Source organism: Pongo pygmaeus, chromosome 11, assembly GCF_028885625.2.
Source record: "Pongo pygmaeus isolate AG05252 chromosome 11, NHGRI_mPonPyg2-v2.0_pri, whole genome shotgun sequence".
NCBI lineage: Eukaryota > Metazoa > Chordata > Mammalia > Primates > Hominidae > Pongo > Pongo pygmaeus.
In genome coordinates this window covers 111923741-111946200 of record NC_072384.2, presented here as the reverse complement: position 1 = coordinate 111946200, position 22460 = coordinate 111923741, and the positions used below count along the sequence as shown (strand labels likewise).

At 35.4% G+C, this 22460-nt stretch overlaps 1 protein-coding gene across 4 annotated transcripts in view; it reads left to right on the top strand.

Annotated features, from left to right (window-relative positions):
- The window catches only part of ERBB4 (erb-b2 receptor tyrosine kinase 4), a 1171999-nt gene that overhangs the window by 967630 nt on the left and 181909 nt on the right, over positions 1-22460 (top strand). For all 4 annotated transcript variants that reach the window (XM_054477568.2, XM_054477569.2, XM_063647921.1 and 1 more), the window contains exon 20: positions 19379-19564. In XM_054477568.2, coding sequence (XP_054333543.1) covers positions 19379-19564 — 186 coding nt within the window. The remainder of the gene's footprint in view (positions 1-19378; positions 19565-22460) is intronic.

Here is a 22460-nt window from a genome sequence, read left to right as displayed (position 1 = left end):
AGACTGACCAATACTAACATGAATTTTTTTTTTTTTTTTTTTTTTTGTTTGAGATGGAGTCTCACTCTGTCACCTGGGCTGGAGTACAATGGAGTGATCTTGGCTCACTGCAACCTCCGCCTCCTGGGTTCAAGTGATTCTCCTGCCTCAGCCTCCCGAGTAGCTGGCACTACACGTGCCCGTCACCATGCCTAGCTAATTTTTATATTTTTAATGGAGACAGGGTTTCACCATGTTGGCCAGGATGGTCTTGATCTCTTGACCTCGTGATCTGCCTGCCTCAGCCTCCCAAAGTGCTGGGATTACAGGCGTGAGCCACCGTGCCCGGCCACTACATGAAATTTGGTGGGAAAAAAATGAGGCCATAGGGGTGAAGTGAACTATAAAGAGAATACAACCAACTGTGGGAATGATGGGAAGAAAGAGCAGTGCTGAGAAGCAAAATTCTACTCATATTGGAGGTAAATCATTCCCCACTACAGAGAATGAGAGTTGAAAAAGGTAACTCTGGAAAGAACAAAAAAAGTTTTAAATCTGACTTGTAGATCATAGTTTTTTATTGTATTTTTGCATGTGTGGTAAGCATAGGCTTGAAGAGGTGAGTAGGCAGGTAGATGTACTTCCTAAATTTTGCGATAATTATCTTTCTGTAGGTGTGTCATGCTTGACTATTTCCATGTTCTTTCAGTGGTGATTTTACACTTATTACTTTACTTATGGGGAATTAAAATGTAATGTTTTTCTTTTTTTAAATTTTTTACCTTTAATTTTTCTATATTAATTGTTTTATTTCCATAGGTTATTGGGGGAACAGGTGATGTTTTGTTACATGAGTAAGTTCTTTAGTGGTGATTTGTGAGATTTTGGTGCACCCATCACCTGAGCAGTATACACCGCACCAAATTTGTGGTATTGTATCCTTCACCCCCTCCCCACCTTTCCCCATGAATCCCCAAAGTCCACTGTGTCTTCCTATGCCTTTGCATCCTCATAGCTTAGCGTCCACATATGAGTGAGAACATACAACATTGGTTTTCCTTTCCTGAGTTACTTCACTTAGAATAATAGTCTTGAATCTCATCCAGGTCACTGCAAATGCCATTAATTAATTCCTTTTCATGGCTGAGTAGTGTTCCATCATATATATATATATCACAGTTTCTTTATCTACCCGTTCATTGATGGGGATTTGGGTTGGTTCTACGTTTTTGCAATTGCAAATTGTACTGCTATAAACATGCATGTGCAAGTATCTTTTTCATATAATGACCTCTTTTCCTGTGGGTAGATACACAGTAGTGGGATTACTGGATCAAATGGTAGTTCTACTTTTGGTTCTTTAAGGAATCTCCACACTGTTTTACATAGTGGTTGTACTAGTTTACATTCCCACCAACAGTGTAGAAGTGTTCCCTGTTCACTGCATCCACGCCAACATCTATTATTATTTTTTTATTTTTTGATTATGGCCATTCTTGTAGGAGTAAGGTGGTATCTCATTGTGCTTTTGATTTGCATTTCCCTGATCATTAGTGATGTTGAGCATTTTTTCATATGTTTGTTGGCCTTTTGTATATCTTCTTTTGAGAATTGTCTATTCGTGTCCTTAGCCCAATTTTTGATAGGGCTGTTTGTTTTTTCCTTGCTAATTTGTTTGAGTTCGTTGCAGATTCTGGATATTAGTCCTTCCGTCAGATGTATAGATTGTGAAGATTTTCTCCCACTCTGTGGGTTTCAACTGTGTTTTTCCTTAAACGGATAATACCTCTGTATGATATGCTAATTACAGACTGCATTAATTCACTAAATGAATTCTGTTATACTGTAATTTGAACTCTCCTCAAAACAACTTATTTAAAAAGCACCAACAGTTTCCAATTAAGGATCAGTTGTGGGTATTCACATTTCTGTTTTAGTCCCCCAGTTTGATATTCTTTAATATAAAATTGGATATGAGTTGACAACTTTAGTATTTTATTTTTATTTTAAGTTCTGGGCTACATGTGCAGGTTTGTTACATAGGTTACATAGGTTAATATGTGCCATGGTGGTTTGCTGCACCTATCATCCCATCACCTAGGTATTAAGCCCAGCATGCATTAGCTATTTTTCCTAATGTTCTCCCTCCCCCAACCCCAACCCCTGACAGGCCCCAGTGTGTGTTGTTCCTCTCCCTGTTTCTATGTGTTCTCATCGTTCAGATCCCACTTATAAGTGAGAACATGCAGTATTCAGTTTTCTGTTCTTGTGTTAGTTTGCCAAGGATAATGGCCTCTAGTTCCATCTACATCTCTATAAAGGACATGATCTCATTCCTTTTTATGGCTGCGTAGTATTCCATGGCGAATATGTATCACATTTTCTTTATCCAGTCTACCACTGATGGGCATTTGGGTTGATTCCATGTCTTTGCTATTGTGAGTAGTGCTGCAAACAACATAGATGTACATGTATCTTTCCAATAGAATGGTTTATATTCCTTTAGGTACATACCCAGTAATGGGATTGCTGGCTCAAATGGTATTTCTGGTTCTACATCTTTGAGGATTTGCCACACTATCTTCCACAATGGTTGAACTAATTTACATTCTCACCAACAGTGTAAAAGTGTTCCTATGTCTCCACAGCCTCTCCAGCATGCATTGTTTCTTGACTTTTTAAGAATTGCTATTCTGACGGGCATGAGATGTTACCTCATTGTGGTTTTGATTTGCATTTCAACATCTCAGTGTTGTTAAACTTTTTTTGTATGTTTGTTGGCCACATGAATGTCTTATATTGAGAAGTGTCTGTTCATGTCCTTTGCCCACTTTTTAGTGGGGTTGTTTTTTCCTTGTAAAATTGTTTAAATTCTTTGTAGATTCTGGATATTCGACCTTTGCCAGATGGATAGATTTCAAAATTTTCTCCTACTCTCTAGGTTGCCTGTTTGCTTTGAAGATAGTTTCTTTTGCTGTGCAGAAGATCTTTAGTTTAGTTAGATCCATAGTTTCTTTTGCTGTGCAGAAGATCTTTAGTTTAGTTAGATCCCATTTGTCAATCTTTGCTTTTGTTGCAATTGCTTTCAGTGATTTCCTGAAATCTTTACCCATGCCTATGTCCTGAATGGTATTGCCTAGGTTTTCTTCTAGAGTTTTTATAATTTTGGGTTTTACATTTCAATCTTTAATCCATCTTGAGGTAGTTTTTGTATAAGGTGTAAGGAAAGGATCCAGTTTCAATTTTCTGCATATGACTAGCCAGTTCTCCCAGCACTACATATTAAATAGGGAATCTTTTCCCCATTGCTTGTTGTTGTCAGCTTTTTCAAAAATCCGATGACTATAGACGTGCAGTCTTATTTCTGTGTTCTCTATTCTGTTCCACTGGTCTATGTGTCTGTTTTTGTAACAGTACTATACTGTTTTGGTTACTGTAGCCTTGTAATATAGTTTGAAGTCCAGTACCATGAAGCTTCGAGCTTTTTTCTTTTTGCTTAGGATTGTCTTGGCTATGTGGACTCTTTTTTGGTTCCATATAATTTAAAAAATAGTTTCTTCTAATTCTGTGGATAATGTCAATGGTAGTTTAATGGGAATAGCATTGAATCTATAAATTACATTGGGTAGTATGGCCATTTTCACGATATTAATTCTTCCTATTCAGGAACATGGAATATTTTTCCACTTATTTGTGTCCTCTCTGATTTCCTTGAGCAGTGGTTTGTAGTTCTCCTCGAAGAGGTCCTTCACTTCCCTTGTTAGCTGTATTCCTACATATTTTATTCTGTTTGTAGTGATTGTGAATGGGAGTTCATTCATAATTTGGCCCTCTGCTTGCCTGTTGTTGGTGTATAGGAGTGCTTGTGACTTTTGCACACCGATTTTATATCCTGAGACTTTGCTGAAGTTGCTTATCAGCTTAAGCAGCTTTTGGCCTGAGACAATGGGGTTTTCTTGATATGGGATCATATCATCTACAAACAGAGTTTCACTTCCTCACTTCCTATTTGAATACCCCGTATTTCTTTCTCTTGCCTGATTGCCCTGGCCAGAACTTCCAATACTATGTTGAATAGGAGTGATGAGAGAAGGCATCCTTGTCTTTGCCAGTTTTCAAGGATAATGCTTCCTGATTTTGCCCATTTGGTATGATACTGACTGTGAGTTTGTCATAAATGGCTCTTATTATTTTGAGATATGTTCCTTTAATACCTAGTTTATTGAGAATTTTTAACATGAGGGAATGTCAAATTTTATTGAAGGCCTTTGCTGCATCCATTGAGATAATCATATGGTTTTTGTCTTTAGATCTGTTTATGTGATGAATTATATTTATTGATTTACGTGTGTTGAACCAGCCTTGAATCCCAAGGATGAAGTCAATTTGATCATGGTGGATAAGCTTTTCAATTTGCTGCTGGATTCAGTTTGCCAGGAATTTATTGAGAATTTTTGCATCTATGTTCATCAGGGATATTGGCCTGAAGATTTTTTGTTGTATCTCTGCCAGGTTTTGGTAACAGGATGATACTGGCCTTGTAAAATGAGTTAGGGAAGAATGTAGATCATATTTTTATCCACCGCAAGACAAGGTACTTGATTGTTATTTATGGGAGGGTAAAAAAAAGAGCAGAAATAGGAAATCCCCATTTTGCTTACAATAAAATCCAAATGTCAGCCTTCCATTCAAACTCCTCCAAGCCCTAGTACCAACCTGCCTTTTCCATCTTGTTTCTTACTGTGTTCTGTCATGTACCATATGCTTCACTGAAGCTGATCTATTTGTATTCCCCATGCATGCCACACTTTTCCATTTTCTTAATTTTAGAAGCAAAGGAAACTAATTATATTGGACAACTGTTACATACCAACACTGTGCTAGACTCTTTCACATAAATTACCTGAAATTGTTCTTTTCACAAGATGGGCATTATAGTCCCCATTATATATCTGAGTAACCTCAGATTGAGGTTTTGACAGAGTGAATAACTTGCTTTGTGTCACACAACTAATAAAACAGAAGGAAGACTCTGGAAGGAATTTGTATCATCCACACCCCCTTCTCCTCATTGTACAACCCTACCAATGTTATTTATCTTTTTGCTTTTAACATTCTTCCCACACATAAATACTATATTCATATTTTTCTTCTGAACACAACTTTTTGTTTACTTGCATTCAGTTTTTTAAGTTAGAAGGTAATTTCTCTCTTTAAAGAGTTATCATAGGAAATTTATATCATAAATTTATAATTATTATAATTACTGTTTATCATTCTTATACTAAATTTTAAAGACTTATCCTAGGATATTGGCTATTTAAGAGTAGGATATATGTCTTTTTAATAATTGTACCCTTGTTGAATGTATAGAGAAGTCCTCAATATCAGGGATGAGTTAATAAATTAATGAATGAAAGATGACTAGTTATTTCCTGCAAACATTCCCAAAGTCAATACAGTTATTAATAAGGTAACATACAACAAAATAACTGTTATAGCACCCTGCACTACTGTTTGAAGTTGCTGATGATAAATATAATGGCCATGAATTGACCTTTCCTAGGGCAGGCATTATGGAAACCCAAGAAACCATGCCATTTCTAAAGTATTGGTTAATTTTCAGTGGCTATTTTCAAGTACTGGACCAGAATTGGATGTCCTCTTGCAGAGATTCTTTATGAGGTACTCCTTTTCCCACTGCCGCTTGCTTACCCCCTCACAGTGTGTGTGAGACAAAAAGCCACATATTCCTTTGACTCAGCCCCCCGAAATAAAGGCACTAGCAGTAGGAGTCTTTTGTGACACCATATATTTTCTTTCAGGGTTTATTATAACCCGTTTTGCCTGAGTGGGTGGTAATATTATTTACTGCTGCTATATTAAAAATATAAAATAATAAATAACATTAATGCAGGTTTGTACTCATTGCTATTACCTCCAACTGGATGCCCTTGACATCAGGATCAACGTAGAATATTAAAGTAACACTAGCATTAATATTTAATATAAAAACTTGCATATTAATCACAGTTTCAGATTTAATATATGATGGTAATAATTAAGTTCATTATAAAAGTAGAGGAGATAAAAATATGTGAATGACAGACAAATGATTTCTACATATAAATTATCCTAAATAAGCATGAAGCTAGTAAGAGAAAAATGGAAAACTTAATTAAAGTCACTCACTGTTTTATCTTGGAAGAGTCAGAATGACACAATCCTGCCTGCTCCTTTACCAGAGATACGTTTGATATAGTTTATTAAGTATAAAGGTAGCATTTTTCTAATTTTGTCGAGTTGCTTGTTATTAAGTGCCTTTAATATAAATGTCATTAATTAACTGAGATTATTCTCATAGATTAAAAGCAGAGTAGATGTCTCCCTTTAAAGAAGATGCAGTATCCAGGAAAACAAATGCATACTAGTTTCCTAAGTTATACAAAATAGTAAACAATAAAGCTCTAAGTGATTAAATAAAAGTTATTTACAAATTTACTAAAGTCTATTCTATTGAAGTCAAATTTAAGTTTCAAAAATATTGATTCAGCGCTTTTAGATTCAAATTCTCCCGTTCACAACTGAGAATAAAGACATGAGTAGTCTTAGTTCCTCCTGAGAAGACTGTTTAGCATTTTATTATTGGAAGATTAAGTGGTTGAGGATAAGTTGGGCTCATTTGATTTATACAAAAAAGTTTAGTTAATACCTGTTAGAAGGTCACTTTGTAAATATTTCATTAACTAGTTAATCTTATATTGATCATGCCTATGGACACTAGGATAATCACCACAAAATCTGCTAGATCTACCTAGTTACCTAACTGACATTAATAGCTCCTGCAGAGAAAACATGGCAGAAGGAGACTAGGCTATGGATGCAATGAGAACTGGATTCAAATCTCAGGCTACTTAAGGAATTTAGAATCATGGCAAATTGTTTATCCCTTTTAAATGTGTCTCGATATCAGTAAATTAACAAAATATATTTTACACTGGACAAGATTGTCCTGAGAACTCAATGAGTTCAGGTGTAAATCAATAGCATTGTGCTGACACAATTCAACAAGAAGTAGCAGTCATTATTAAGCTCTGATAGAATTCTTTAATATGTGACTTCAAATGGACCACAGTATGATTATTAAGGAAAACTACAGGTGAACTAAATAAAGCTACAAGTGAACTAAATGACAGGTTTAATAATGTCTTTAGAAGATCATTTTCACATGGAGAAAGAAAAATGAATGTTAATAATTATTTCCTTCTCCCTAGTGGTAGTATCTACAGCCTGGAATGATTTATTCTAGTTCTAGTATGTTTGTGTTTTCCTTCTTTATAGCACATTACAGTATCCTCTTCATGAGAAGCTCCATGTTGGAGCTTGCTAAGAATTTTTCACATCAGTTCTGAAATGCTGTTTGCAGACACTTTTGCATTTCTCTTTATGTAACATTGGTAAGATTAATAAGTAAACTGTAAACTGTCTATGCCTAAAACTACAAGAATTCATTAGTATCCTAATCTCTATTATCTACTTGTTCCATATTGTTATTGATTATTATTAGTGTTATTGTGATTACTTTTTGTTAAAGAACAAATTTATGTAGTCTTTGAAGTTCTCTTATAATGCCAAAATCTACTTTAGCCATCTTTTAACTCTTCATGGTTGTATGTTGAGATGGAAAGAGATACTGCTAGCTCTCCCTGGGGTTAACTAGGAAAAGAATAGCTGACAAAGTGCTGACAGCAAAACTGTTTTCTGTCAGTTTTCCTGTATTGCATGCTTAATGTCCCTACCAGACTTTAAAAGATCAAAGTGAACACTCACCCTGCAGCTGCAGCTTTTCTTTTCCAGATTCAGCCATACCTTATTGCTGAATGATTTTATTCCCTTTAGATATAATCGGTTTAATAAAAATAATAATAGCTAACATTTTAACTGTCTGCTAGGCACTGTGATAAGCTCTTTTCTTGTACTGTATCATTTAGCAATTACATACATATGTTACTTACTAAATGAATTAAAAGTATCTGCATCATTTAGATTAGACTAATATAGCTTATCCAAACTAGAGATTTGGTAGCAACATCAGCTTTTAAAATACGTGAAAAAATCAAGGCAACAATATTTAAGCTCACCTTCACCTCCCAATAAATCAGTTCTTGTTGCTTAAAGCACTGAGTGTCTCAAGCACTGATTATTAGGAGTCCTCATCCAGTCCAGGCAGGAAAGAATACAGTAATTGTAATTGTTTCCTGTAGCTTCTGAAACATTGTTTTTTATATTTTTTTATTATTTATTTTATTTATTTATTTATTTTTTGAGACGGAGTCTCGCTCTGTCGCCCAGGCTGGAGTGCAGTGGCACTGTCTCGGCTCACTGCAAGCTCCGCCTCCCGGGCTCACATCATTGTCCTGCCTCAGCCTCCCAGGTAGCTGGAACGGCAGGCACCTGCCACCATGCCCGGCTAATTTTTTGTACTTTTAGTAGAGACAGGGTTTTACCGTATTAGCCAGGATGGTCTCGATCTCCTGACCTCATGATCTGCCCACCTCAGACTCCCAAAGTGCTGGGATTACAGGTGTGAGCCACCGCGCCTGGCGCTTCTGAAACAATTTAACTGAAAGTTGGTGACTTACAGTAACAGAAATATATTATATTACAGTTCTGGAGGCTAGACATTTGAAATCAAGATGTTGGTAGGGCAGCATTCCCTCCAGAAGCTCTAGGGAAAAATATATTCCTTGCCTCCTCCAGCTGCCGGAGGCTACAGATGTTCTTTGGCTTGTGGGGGCATCACTCTAATTTCGGTCTCCTTCTTCACATTGCCTTTTCCTCTTTGTGCCTGTGTCTAATCTTCTGCCTCTCTTTTATAAGGATATAGAACCTACCTGAATAATCAAGGAAGATCTCCTAAACTCAGAATCCTTAATTTAATTATATCTGCACAGACCTTTTCCCAAATAAGGTAGTATTCACCTCAGGGATGAATATGACCTGGGATTAAGATATGGGAATATTTTGAGAGCCATCATCAGCCTACCACACTTTGATTGTTTAGCAGTATCTTTCATGGGTAGGAGGAGGGGAGTGTTGGTAACATGCAAGCCACGTATTTGCCATCAACGACCGTATCTGTGATTTTACAGGTAACTGTTGTCAAGTGCCTTGTTCAAGATGACTGCATTAGAAGGATCCCAGTAGGAAACACATGGCATACTAAATTGAAGGAATTGAAGAGAGTTTAGCAAAAGAGTCTTTATAAAAGCAGGAGCAGGATTAAGTAACAGCAACAGGGTTTGTTTAAGTACTTCAAGATGAGTAACAGCACTGCTTACCTCAAATTGATGGCAGCTGTGACCCTCACTAAGGGGTTGCAGGAAAGTGAGGGTGGGGGATAAATACCAAACTCACTCTCTTCTTCATTCAGTATTGTACCACTGCTTTGCACTGGCTGAACCCAAATGAAAGCTAGGGAGCATCATAGCCCGTTGTCATCATCCATTTGGGTCAGTCTCACTGAGCACATGGCAGGGTGAGTATTGGTAGAAAATGGTGGAGAATAGAGCTGGAGGGACAAAGAAAAATATACAGGCCAACGTCACAGATTGTTAGTGTCATACCTGGAAATATAGTCTAAACTTCTTTATTCTAAAATGTATTGCAATTTTCACAATATAAAATTTAATTCAACATGTGTTTATTGAGTACGTGCAATGTTAAGACTCTATACTGTCAATCAAAAAATGCCACTGATATTTTGTATGTTTGTAGCATAAACAGACTATGTTAATTAAAAAAAAAGATCTTTTTACAGTAGTGATGTGAGCCTGAATTTAAGTAGGAGTCAGAATGAAAAGACACAGAAAGTTGTAGATTTGAGCTACACTGGGATAAGCAATTAATAGGACTTGGCAAATTATTAGATACAAAATAGAATGGAAAAAATAGAAATGCAAATACCAAATATAAATCCAAGATCTTAAAATTGAATTAGGAAATGTTTCTGAAATTGAAAAAAAAATAGTGAAGTAAAGCAGGCAAGCTCATATGTTTTCTTTTATCTTACAAATCCAGTAGGATCTATTTTAAGAGACGAGAAAGCAATTGAAATATGGGTTGATTCCTGGAATGGAGTAAGTGAGGGAGGGGAGAATATAATACAGATTTTATTTATTTATTCATAAAATGGTATTGCATTCTTCTTATAAGCCATATATTCAACAAGGATTTGGTGATAAACCAATGAATATGACTGATTTGCATTACTGCTTCCAGAGAAAAAAACAGAGATGCCAGATATTTCACCGATAATTCTAATAAAATAGGATAGGTGTTATAGTATGGTTTTGTATAGTTATATTATAGATAAGCTTATTAGTTCCTACTCAGAAATGACAATTGAAGTTATAGGAGTGGAGGAGAAAACTTGGAATATGGGCATAACATAATTCTCATGTCTGGAAGGGCACAGATATTTTGGACATGAAGATAATGGATTTTATTTTTTATCTCGAGAGAAAAAAAATGCCCTGCTGTTTACATTGCTTCAAACTAAATCAAATCATGACAAACCACAAAAACTTTGCAATCAATTCCATATGCTTTTGACAACTCTGTCATATTTCTTAAAGTTGGAAAATATTTTCATCTCTAAGAGGTTGGAGAACAAATCTATAAGGAGGTAAGAGACTGCAGACTAAAACAAAGTGAGGTACGGCCAAAGCCTGGGTAGTATTTCTGCATTGAAGGGACAAGAGGTGTAGTCCCAGCTACTCAGGAGGCTGAGGCAGGAGAATTGCTTGAACACGGGAGGCGGAGGTTGCAGTGAGCCGAGATTGTGCCACTGCATTCCAGCCTGGCGACAAAGCAAGGCTCTGTCTCAAAAAAAAAAAAAAGAAAAAAGAAAAAGAAGAGTACTTAGAGAGTGGAAAATCAGGACAGGGAGGATAAAGTACTAACATCAGCCAAAGAAGGATTTTGAAGAAGGACGGTCAGTGAGATAAAAATGCAGACTTGGGAAATGTAATGAGAGAAGAAACATGTTGACTTTGGTGAAAAGGAGATATTTGATGATATTTTCCAGAGTAATTTGAGGGGTAAGAATTTAGAAAAGTGGCAGAAAAGCTGGATCTCAAAGGCACAAAGGAGGATAAAATGAAGAAATAGCTAAAGGAGGACTGGCAAATATCCCTAATGTAGAGATGGGACACATATATGTCCTTGTAGTTACAGTGAAGGTGGTAAGCACAGTGAAGGTGAAGTTGTACTAGAGATAAATGATGATAAAATGATTCAGTGAAACAGAGTAAAATGGTGTCAAAAGTACATTTCACAGAGTAGATATTAAGAAAGGTAGAAAGCTTTTTTTTTCCCTGACCAGAGATAAAAGCCATAGTAAGTGTAATAAAGCATCAATAAGAAATTAAAAACTAAAAGAGGCCTGGCATGGTGGCTCATGCCTGTAATCCCAGCACTTTGGGGGGCCGAGGTGGGTAGATCACTTGAGGTCAGGAGTTTAAGACCATCCTGGCCAACATGGTAAAACCTTGTCTCTACTGAAAAAAAAAAAAAAAAAAGCAAAAATTAGCCAAGTGTGGTGGCGGATGCCTGTAATCACAGCCACTCGGGAGGCTGAGGCAGGAGAATCACTTGAACCTGAGAGGCAGAACTTGAAGTGAGCCAAAATTGCACCACTGCACTGTAGCCTGGGCAATAGAGTGAGACTCTGTCTCAAAAATAAAATAATAGAACATAAACAAACACATAAATAAATAAATCTTAAACAACTAAGAGAGTAATTTTTGGAGGATCAAATCAGGAGATTTAGGCGAAATCTCATGAATCTGTGCCTTTCTCTAACATTTGAAAGTTTGAGAATGGCGATGGGGGGATTTACCTTCAGCCAAAGAGCAGCAAAATGGAAACATCAGAGGGGAGAAAATTATATGATGTTGGGAAGTGCTTTATCGTAATAGTTAATATTGGAGATCAGGCTATGATAGAGGTAAATGAAGTATAACAGAAACCAGGCATTAAAAGATTTATGAATAAATCCAGTCTTCTTAAGGATTTAAGACTTAAACCCTTTATGACTGCAAGGCCCTACATGACTTGGTCCCTTCCCACCTTTTCAATCTCATCTCATGCCATTAGAGCCCTTGCTAAATTCCAAGCACATGAGCCTTCTCAGAGCTTCCAAAATATGCCAGACTCTTAGGTTATGCTTTTTCTTGAATGCTCCTTCCAAGTATTTATATGACTCTGTTTCATAAATCTGATCTCAGGACACATTTCCTGGCTCTCCTTATCTAAAGTAGCTCTGCGACCACCGTTTCATTATCTGTCACAACACTCTGTTTATTTTTGTGATACCTCTTAATCTAATTTAAAAATACTTATGCATCTGTTTTATGTTTATTTGGCTTTCCTATTTTACTAGTTGCCTCTCCAGGTAGAATGAAAGCTCCCTGAGGCTGGAGATTATTTTGTAGACACAACTTCAATCACAGTTCCAGGCACATAGCAAGTTCTCAATAAATATTTTTAAGTGAAGAAATATAAAACTAAAGGGATAAAAAATATAATAAGGATGGAAATTCAGTGTAATCCGGAGTGGAAGAAAAAAGAGGGAAAACAGAAAGTAGAATTCTTTCACAATGTAGACTTCTTCAAAAGGTCTTCAATGTGTGGCAGTGTTAGTGATTAAATCTAACATATGGCCACCCAATGGGTGAATGATGTAGAATAGAGATGGAAAAGTGCTGACTTCAAAGTTCAGAAGAGTCCTAATCTGATTGTTGAAGTCCACAAGAATGATACCAAGGATTAAAAGGGAGTGGTAAGGCTACTGAGCAATGTGGACACATTTAAACTGAAGGCATATTAATTCAGCCTCTCTAATTACTGCTCACCTATTTACCCAGATAAATTATAATTTATACTAGACATGAAGGAACAGATTCAGATTTCATTTACTTTATTATCTTCATACCATCTGCAACAAAGCACGTTAGTAAAAAAATTATTATGGACCAGTGATTTTATTTCATTTTTCATCATTGTGGCCGTCATTATCTTCTTTGCGTTCTTCATCACTAGCACTCTCACTATCTTTAGGGGCAGCATTTCTTTCAAGCACTCACAAATCTGCTGATGGTTGCATGAAGTGTAGTTTTATATGTCTATGTTAATTGTCTGTCTTCTTTTCCTCTATCTCTCTCTTTATCTTCCCTATCTCTGATGCAATGAGATTTTCCTGGTTTTCAGCTGGAGGGTATTGCATTAATCGTCCATAGATATAATGAAACAGAGTTTGGCTGAAGTTAACATTTTTAAAAACAGAATAGCCTATAAGTTTTCACTGGCAATATGGTTGTTTCTTCCCTTTGTCTTTGTGAAACCACTAAATAATATGAGAAACTAAAGTGGAACGATATAAATATCTGGTGGTTGTGCAAAATGATAGCTGAATGTAAAAAAATAGTATTGCTCACTTATTATTGTACAAAAATTTCTTCCCTTCAGGCTGAAATAGAGATATAGACAATATGTGGCTAGAGACTTGACATACATGCTTCAGAGCTTTTTTATCTATACCTCGGTAGTCCCTTGATGGTTTTTTAAAAAAGTCCTTATTTACACCAGACTTCATTATAAAGAAAAATATTTTTGTTTTAGAATTTTTACTGTAGCACCTGTTACATTATTCCCTTCCGTTCAATGAGAAAACTCTTAAAAAAATTGGTAAAGCAAAAAGGAAAATAAAGACAGAATAATTTTTTTCTAGAAAAATAGATAATGTCCCTGTCAGGTTGTATTTATTCCCATGGTTTTCAGCGACATTTTCTAGTGACAGCAGCAAAGATTCCAAAATTACCTCCATAGGTCCCACACAAAGATAGGTAACAGAGGACATTAAGTTTAACACAGAGTAATTTATTGAAAGCCGACACTCTATGATTAAAATATTGGGATTTTTCCCCTTTTTATCCCACTCATCACTCTAAATAAATTCATATTCCCTTTTCTTTATCTACTCTCCTATCCTCCAAACCAGCCATCTGCTATTTCTTTTATGAAAAAAAAATGCAACCTACAATTAGTGTCTTGTTCATTTTTCTTTCTTTAAAAAAAGAGAACTATTATGCAAATACTCTGCAATTTGGTTTCAGATACTCTTTGTAGTGTGATGAGCAATTTTTCTTAATAGAAACCCAGCTTTTTTGCCAGGACTTACTAATAGATTTTTAAAAAGAGAACTTCTGTGTGACTTTTTTACACCTCTTAATGTAAACTTTTCAAATGCAAAAGTAACCCCAAAATCTTTCTTCTACTTTAAATTTTATCATTCTCTTTACCTTAATAAATAACATTTATCGAATACTACCCTCAGTAAATCAGGGAGAAATATTTTATTTGACTTTTTCTGAAAACATATTATAAAGTGATGACAGTTTACCTGTAAGCACAAATGTATTGTTTGATTTTAGTTGCTTCTCAGGAAGCAAAGCATAATTTGACCCAATTCATGCAGGTAGGGCTAATGTGAGGTGCTTGGGGCTGTCTTGCTAAAAAGATAAAGATTGACACTGTAATGTGCTGATGAAACTGAAGTAAAAATGATATTTTTACTGTCATAACAGTACAGTCAGAATAAAAATCCTGAGTGTTTACTGATCTTGCTACTAACAAGTCACATGACCTGGGCCGGTAATCTCATTGAGTTTTGGTTTCCTCATTTTGCAGCTGAGAATTACTTTTGAGTTTGAACTGCTTCATGGGATTATAATAAGGATCAAATAATTATTACATGTTATTGCTTTTGCAATGGATTACAGAAGCACACATTCGATGGAGACATGAAGATGTGCTAGAGGTTCTCAACATTTTATATTTCCTAAGTTCCTTTAACAAGGGTACTTGCTACAAATGGAGATTCCTAAGATCTTCTTCTAAACCTGAGTATCTGGGAGTGGGGCCACACTTGTAACTGTAAACCTAGGTGACTTTCATATACACAAAAAATTCAGAGCCACCAAAAAAGAAATAACATAGGTATAAATTTACTTTAATTTGATGTCTAATCTTTAATATCTAATTAAGTATCTAACTTAATACATAATTAAATATATAATTAAATTAATGATTTAATCTAATTAGATGTTTTGCTGATTTGTTGGTATGTGTATATTTTTACATGTGCATGTTGTAATTCAATGAAAGAACCCTCTGGTTTACACTGTGAGTACACTTAATACTAGATTAAATAGTAGGTAATAATAGGTCATTTAAGTTGGCTAACATTTTCATCTATACTCTCTTTATAACTACATTGCTTTGCTTTATTTCAAATGTTTACTGAGATACACAAGAAGTGAAACCGAATGTTTTCACCTCATGAATCCAGACGAGGCCACATGAATAGTAATAACATAGATTTCTGGCTCTGCTAATTATGCAAAACCCCGGCCCCCAAAGCAGTCTCCACAGATATTTTGGAAATTTGTTGGGTGTCTCCTATTTACCTATAATCTGGCCTTCCAGCTGCAGTCTCCCTGTACGGTGATCTTTCTTACTAGTTCTGATCCCCATGTTGAATTCTCTTCTCTCTGAGCCATTGGAGAGCACCTACTCCTGTTACTGCTGACTGGTACCACGTGAGGATGCTGAAGTCCTTGCTAGGCATGATGCCTCACAGTGCTCCCGGAACTTCCACTCCTCATCTTGTTGCAGTCCTGGTGGGCTCAGCAAGAAAGCATAGAAACTGGTCTCTGTTCTGTGACTCTTCTTGTTCCCTGGGGCAGCTAGAGAAGAGATAATTGAAGTATCTTTTTTACTTGGAAGCCATCTGAAAAACAATGATTTCAGTTTTTGCCACCAAACCTCAGAAACGAAAAGTCTTTTGAGGGAGAGTGACAGCATTTTACCAGCTCACTTCTTTTGTTTGATCTTCTATCACTCCTTTCTCCAGGCATGTTCCCATGCTGCCCCTCTCTTCCTTACTGAAAAAATGAAATGTTAGACCTCACAATAAACCCTTGGCTGGATCTGGGAAGCCCACATACCCCATCAAACACTGCATATTTGTGAATAACTCTTGTAAGGCACAGCTGAACTCAACAGCGGTAAAATAGTAGGGACGGTTAAAGGGGATAATGTCCTCCCAAGTAGCTTTAAAGTAATCATAAAAAAGTGAAATACTTTGACAAGACTAATGATGAAAGATGCTAGCTACCCTGCTGTCCCTTCCCTGCCCCCATTTTCCACTGCCCAAATCAATCACTTTCAAATTTTTGGAAATTTCTTCTGTTACTTAACTCCATACATTTAAATAGTATGTTACACTGTGAAGTCTTAATTTTTTCTTTTTAGCCTATGTATCACATGCTAACTTTTTGCAACCAGCAATGGTTATGTACCTTTCACTCCATTCCCATCACCACCTTTCAGAAGGGCATACTCTGTTCCCCGATCTTCCCACAGTTATATGATTTCTGATTATATCAGCATTTCATGTTTACACTGTTATGATTATGTAACTATTCCCAGTTGTGCTGTATCATATGATTTTCTTTTTAATTATTTGTATTAATTTATGGAGTACAAGTATAATTTTGTTACATACATAGATTGCCTAATGGGGAAGTCAAGACTTTTAGTGTATCCATCACTCAAATAAGATACGTTGTACCTATTGAGCAATCTCTCATCATCCACTCCCCTCTCAGCTCCTCACCTTTCTGAGTCTTTCTTGTGCATATCTGTGTTTTATCTCAGGTTAATTTCTTCTTTTTTACTTTAGCTTAGTTTTCTATGTATCTATCACTAATTTGACCTTCAACTCCCACTAGAAAAATAAATATTTTCTTAATGTATTTTAAGTTCATCAGGCATTCTATCAATTCCATCTTCTTGGGTCACCTTTCCCAGAGCTATTTGTCCTGTTCCAGTTTGGGCTGGCTGCTATTTCCGTTTGTTGTATAGCTTTTATTCTAGAAAATTATTCACTATATTTTTTGTATTTCCATATCTCATGCTTGATGTTTGTTTCCTTGATTTTATGTACTCTTCTAACACCTCCTCCCTTTTTTATGAGCATTTACAAAGAAAGGAAGCATGGAAGGTAAATGTATCAAGATTTGGCATGTCTGAACATGTCTGTTGTATGCATTCACTTGGTTGAAATGCTGCTAGGTGTAAAATTCTAGGTTTAAACAAAACGTTGAGAATTTTGAAGTCACAGCTCTATTTGGGAGATGGAATGAAAGAAATGGTCCATATTTTTATCATATGTAAATTTACGTAATACTTCTATTTTCCCCAGAGTACTTCTCTTTCCATTTTGCCTGATATCCACAGTCCACAGTTCTTTTGGTTTAAGATTTCCTAGAGGTAAAGGGAAGAAGGAGATCTGTTGTCTAAGTGTTTCCTAAACGTACTCTGAAGCAATCCTGCTGAAAACAGTTCTTGCTCTGTTTATGGAGGTTTGTAATACTACCTCTCCTCAGCCTTTGGTGTTATACATTATTGGGTTGCTTCTCAGTTTCCCCCCATTAAATTAGCCTTCAGATTGCTTATGTTTACCAAGTTGGCTAACACTGATAAGCTACTTCCTACTTTTACTATTCTATCTTTATTGCCTCCTTTCTATGATTGTTGGTGTCTGCCTTTTAAAATTAATTTTTTTTGTCAGTATAGTGAAATTGCGACGAAAGGGAAGTAATTTGTGAATTCAATCTGCCATGCCATCTTAAACAGAAACTCAATATAATTTGTGTCCTTAATTTTTTATTTTGAAATGTTTCAAAGTTATAGAAAATGTTCAAGAGTAATACAATGAACACTGTACCTTCATATAGGAAAACCAACTGATAATCCATTGCCATATACGTATTACACCCTCTATGTGTATGTGCATTTGTGTGTATATATGTGTATAGACACATCAGAAACATAGATACGTATACATATATTGTATCTCTCTCTCCCTTCCTGTGTGAGTAAACTATTTGAAAGTAAATTGCAGACACAAGATAGTTCATCCATAAAGACTTCAGGATCTTCTAAGATCAAAGAATACTATTTTACATAGCTCCAATACCATTATCACTCTCAAATATTTAACATTGATATAATATTACATGATATATAGTCCCTATTTAGATTTCCTCAATTGTCCCAAGAATGTTTTATATATTTTTTTATCCAAGAGCCAAAGATGCAACATTGCGCTATTTCTGTAATAAATTTTAGTTTGAACATCATACCCTTCTTTTACGTTTCTCCTAATATTGACATTTTAGATAAGTACAGGCCAGTTTCTTTGCAGAATGTCCTACAATATGGATTTGTCTGATTTTTTCCTCATGATTAGATTCAAATTAAATATTATTGACAAGAATACTATGTAGGTGATATTACATAGCTTTTCAAAAGCAAAAATTTACTATTGTTTTCATAGGAGATGAACAATATTTTATTGGCTTTCATAATATAAAAGCACATATCAAACCATAACAAAGTACATAAACATTTATTTTATGGTTATGTCTATTTCAAATTACAATAAAGAGTCTTATAATAACTTTTTATTAGAAGCTAACTGGTATGCACTAAATAACCGTCATACGTCCACTTTTATCCCCATTAAGCAGTGGTGCCTTTATGATTCTGATGCAAAATTATAACTCAGTTTTCTCATTTTATGAAATATAAAAGTTGGAGTAGTCAAATTTTTATAGTCTCAGCTCTCAAATTTTATGAATCTATGAATAAGACATCACTTGTAATTTTGAAAATGAAATAAATTTGAGGAAAGGTAAAATTATGAAACAAAATATCTTATTAAAATGTTTATTATTTTATATACATTGACAGTACACATATTACTTGCAATTATCTACATTTCCATATTTACGATTTATACATGACACCATTGTAAGCTGTCCAACTCTACACCAATAATGGGTGACTTCAAAGTTCAGCTCACCTTACTCTACCTGCAGCTAACTAAATTTGTATACATTGTTTTACCAGAGCAAAGGTCAAAGGTTAAAAATTCATAATACAAGCTGGAATTCATTTTGACTTACTTGGCAATAAATAAAATCTCATATTGCTCATATTACAAAAGAGAAAATACTCCTATTAATTGTGTAGGCAGTTATTGTATAACAGCTTCCATGTTAATGCATGTAGAGACTTTGTTATTTAATTTTATTGAATCAAATCACTTTAAAGATAGAATAACTGAAATTATATCTTTTCATTTTGATTGATTCCATTGAGTAACAGTACATTTTAAAAAATCATCAGCACCATTAGTACAATGCAAGTAACTCTAAATCTAAGAAAATTTGAGTTGAAATTATGGTATTGCATTTTTTTCTTACAGGAAGCTCTGATCATGGCAAGTATGGATCATCCACACCTAGTACGGTTGCTGGGTGTGTGTCTGAGCCCAACCATCCAGCTGGTTACTCAACTTATGCCCCATGGCTGCCTGTTGGAGTATGTCCACGAGCACAAGGATAACATTGGATCACAACTGCTGCTTAACTGGTGTGTCCAGATAGCTAAGGTAAGTGCCTGTCAATTTCTATGGAAATTACATTTTTAGGTTAATATTTCCTAACCTGGAACAGTTTTCATATTGAAAATATGTCAAGTCTTCCCATTTAAATAAAATAAAGTATATTTGCTACATTGAAAGATACATAACAGAGAGGTACTTTTAGGTAAACTACAGATTAAATGCATGATATATATTTTTAGATTATTGTGTTGTATCATTTTTATTGAATTAACTAGATGCCAAAACAAATAGCTTGGTAGTCAGGCGGAGGAATTGTTATACTGGATTTGTTTGGCTTATTTGTTTCAGTATAGTCTAGTTAACTAATAAAATCCAAGAAAGAAAGGGTTGAATATCTGAATTTGTTCATGTTTAGATGATTTTTAAAAATAGCCTGTATGTTTAACTCTCAGTATTACAAATGAGCAAAGTCTAAATATATTCTTAGTCTTTTTGATGATTTTCAATTGGTTTTTAATAGTTGAGAGTTTTAGTCTTACACAAAGGCTTAGGCATGTCACATATATAATGGCAGTGGTCTGGGGTGATGGGGGAGGTGGGTCTGTGGTTACAGAGAGCATTTACTAGTTTCTAGGGGACTGTGATTTGGGGAATGTTACTATAGTTATCTGATCTTTTAATTTTTTTGAGTGGCCAGAATTCTGGATTTTTTGTGATTTCCCAAATTTAAATCTTAAGTCAATTTTTGAAACACTTTGGAGTCTAAACAAAGCATTCTTGTCATGCAGTCTGCTAGTGTGCAACTTCTAGTATACATTCTAAATGTTCAAAGCAAATATCTATGATTATCTATACCAGATATCTTTCTTGATAATTTTCTATTTCTAGAGAAATAGGTCAGTGATGAGTTTTAATTATGTCAACTCTTAGTTACATCAAAATATGACCCGAAGTCTTTTAAGATTCCATAGATATTTTTACCTATACATTTGTACAATATAAATGCCAAAATAATAACATAGTGGTTTTGGCCTTTTTTAAATAATCTAATAATGAGTAAAAGCACATTATAGAAAAAAGAAATTTGACATAATTATTAAAATTTAAACCAAAAACTTTGACAGAAAAGCTCAGCTTAGTTCTATACACCATAACTCTCAGTAGAGTTTCCTTATGGACTATGTATTATAATTTTGTGACTGTTATGTAATAACTGCAACTGTGAGGATTCTTTATGGCAATGAAGTTTGAAATATAACACTTCAGAAATGGATTTATCTAAGAACTTCTATAATTTATAAGGTGAGTTAAATATGCAATAGAATTTATCAAATCATTCTAGGACTATAAATGAAAACAAAGCTAAGCTTCAGGCCAGGTGCAATGGCTCACGCCTGTAATCCCAGCACTTTGGGGGGCCGAGGCAGGTGGATCACCTGAGGTCAGGAGTTTGAGACCAGCCTGACCAACATGGAGAAACCCCATCTCTACTAAAAATACAAAATTAGCTGGGCATGGTGGCGCATGCCTGTAATCCCAGCTACTCAGGAGGCTGAGGCAGAAGAATTGCTTGTACCTGGGAGGCTGAGGTTGTGGTGAGCCGAGATCACACCACTACACTCCAGCCTGGGTATCAAGAGGGAAACTCCATCTCAAGAAAAAAAAAAAAAAAAAGCTAAGCTTCAAATTTGTTAGTGCTGTCTGTATTTTCTGCTGTGGTCTCTACAATTTAGGTTTTGTCCTTAAGGTTTGTGTTATTAATATATCATTTATATGACATTGTACACTCTGATAAGAGAAACTACTTTGAGTTTCCTGAATAATCAGTTTTATACCTTTTTGCCTTTGCAAATGCCATCCTCTAAGCTTAGAAGTCTTCTCTTGGCTTCTTGGTTCATGCTGCATGATCTTATTCATCCATCGAGCCTATTTGGGCATCCTCCACTTATGGAGTCTTTCCTAGTCAAACCTTCTCTGCAGGCAGAAATAATTATTTTCTTTTTTGTATTAATTTTGGTAGTTGATATCTTGAACACATTTATATTATGTAAATGTCATACTATACATTTACTATCTCTCTGTCTATATGGTAAGCTTATTTAGTCATTTATCTTCAACAGATACTGGTGGGCTTTTATCATGTTTCAGATACGATGCTGACTGAGGTATGTAGGAGTAAACAATGCGGATACGGGCCTGGTTCTCTCTGTGCACCGTAATGGATTGAACAGACATTCAACAAATGAAAGAATTAACTATAGGATTGAATGCGGTGGTTCAGATTTTAAAGAAAGCCAACTACTAGGGAGACTTAAGAGAAGACACTGAGTCCTGAGGGAGAAGGCTTCAGTTATGAGAATAATATTTAGGCAAAAGAAAGATCACACAGGGCTCTACAGATGTGGTGAACAAGAGACTTATCATCCAAGTGGAATAATTTTAGGCATGAAAGGAGACTGTATTACTAGTTATGCCAGGACAACAGGCACAGAAAAGTCCTAAACAGAACATGTTATATGGTTACCCAGTATAGCAAGAAAAATTTGAGTTTTATTTTAAGTGTTGTAGGTAGTTACTGAAGTATTTTAACATGCAATTGACATAATCTCATTTATATTCTAAATAAATCATGCAGTCTATGTATGGAGGTTAGATTGAGGCGATATAAGAATGAAAATGAAGATACTAATTAGGAGTCTGGAGGCAATGCCAATAAGGAGAAGTAGAGGGAATTAAGATATATTTGGGGGGAAAAATTTAAGGTATTCAATTATTGATTAGCTATGGGTGGTGAGGGAGGGGAGTATGGTGAGATCATTTCCTGAGGTGGTGAAGTGTGGGGGATGAACATTTGTAGGAAAAAATCAAGAGTTCAGTTTCTGACTTGGCACATTGCAAAAGTTTATTGAACATGAAACTGGGAATGTTAATGAGGTAGTTA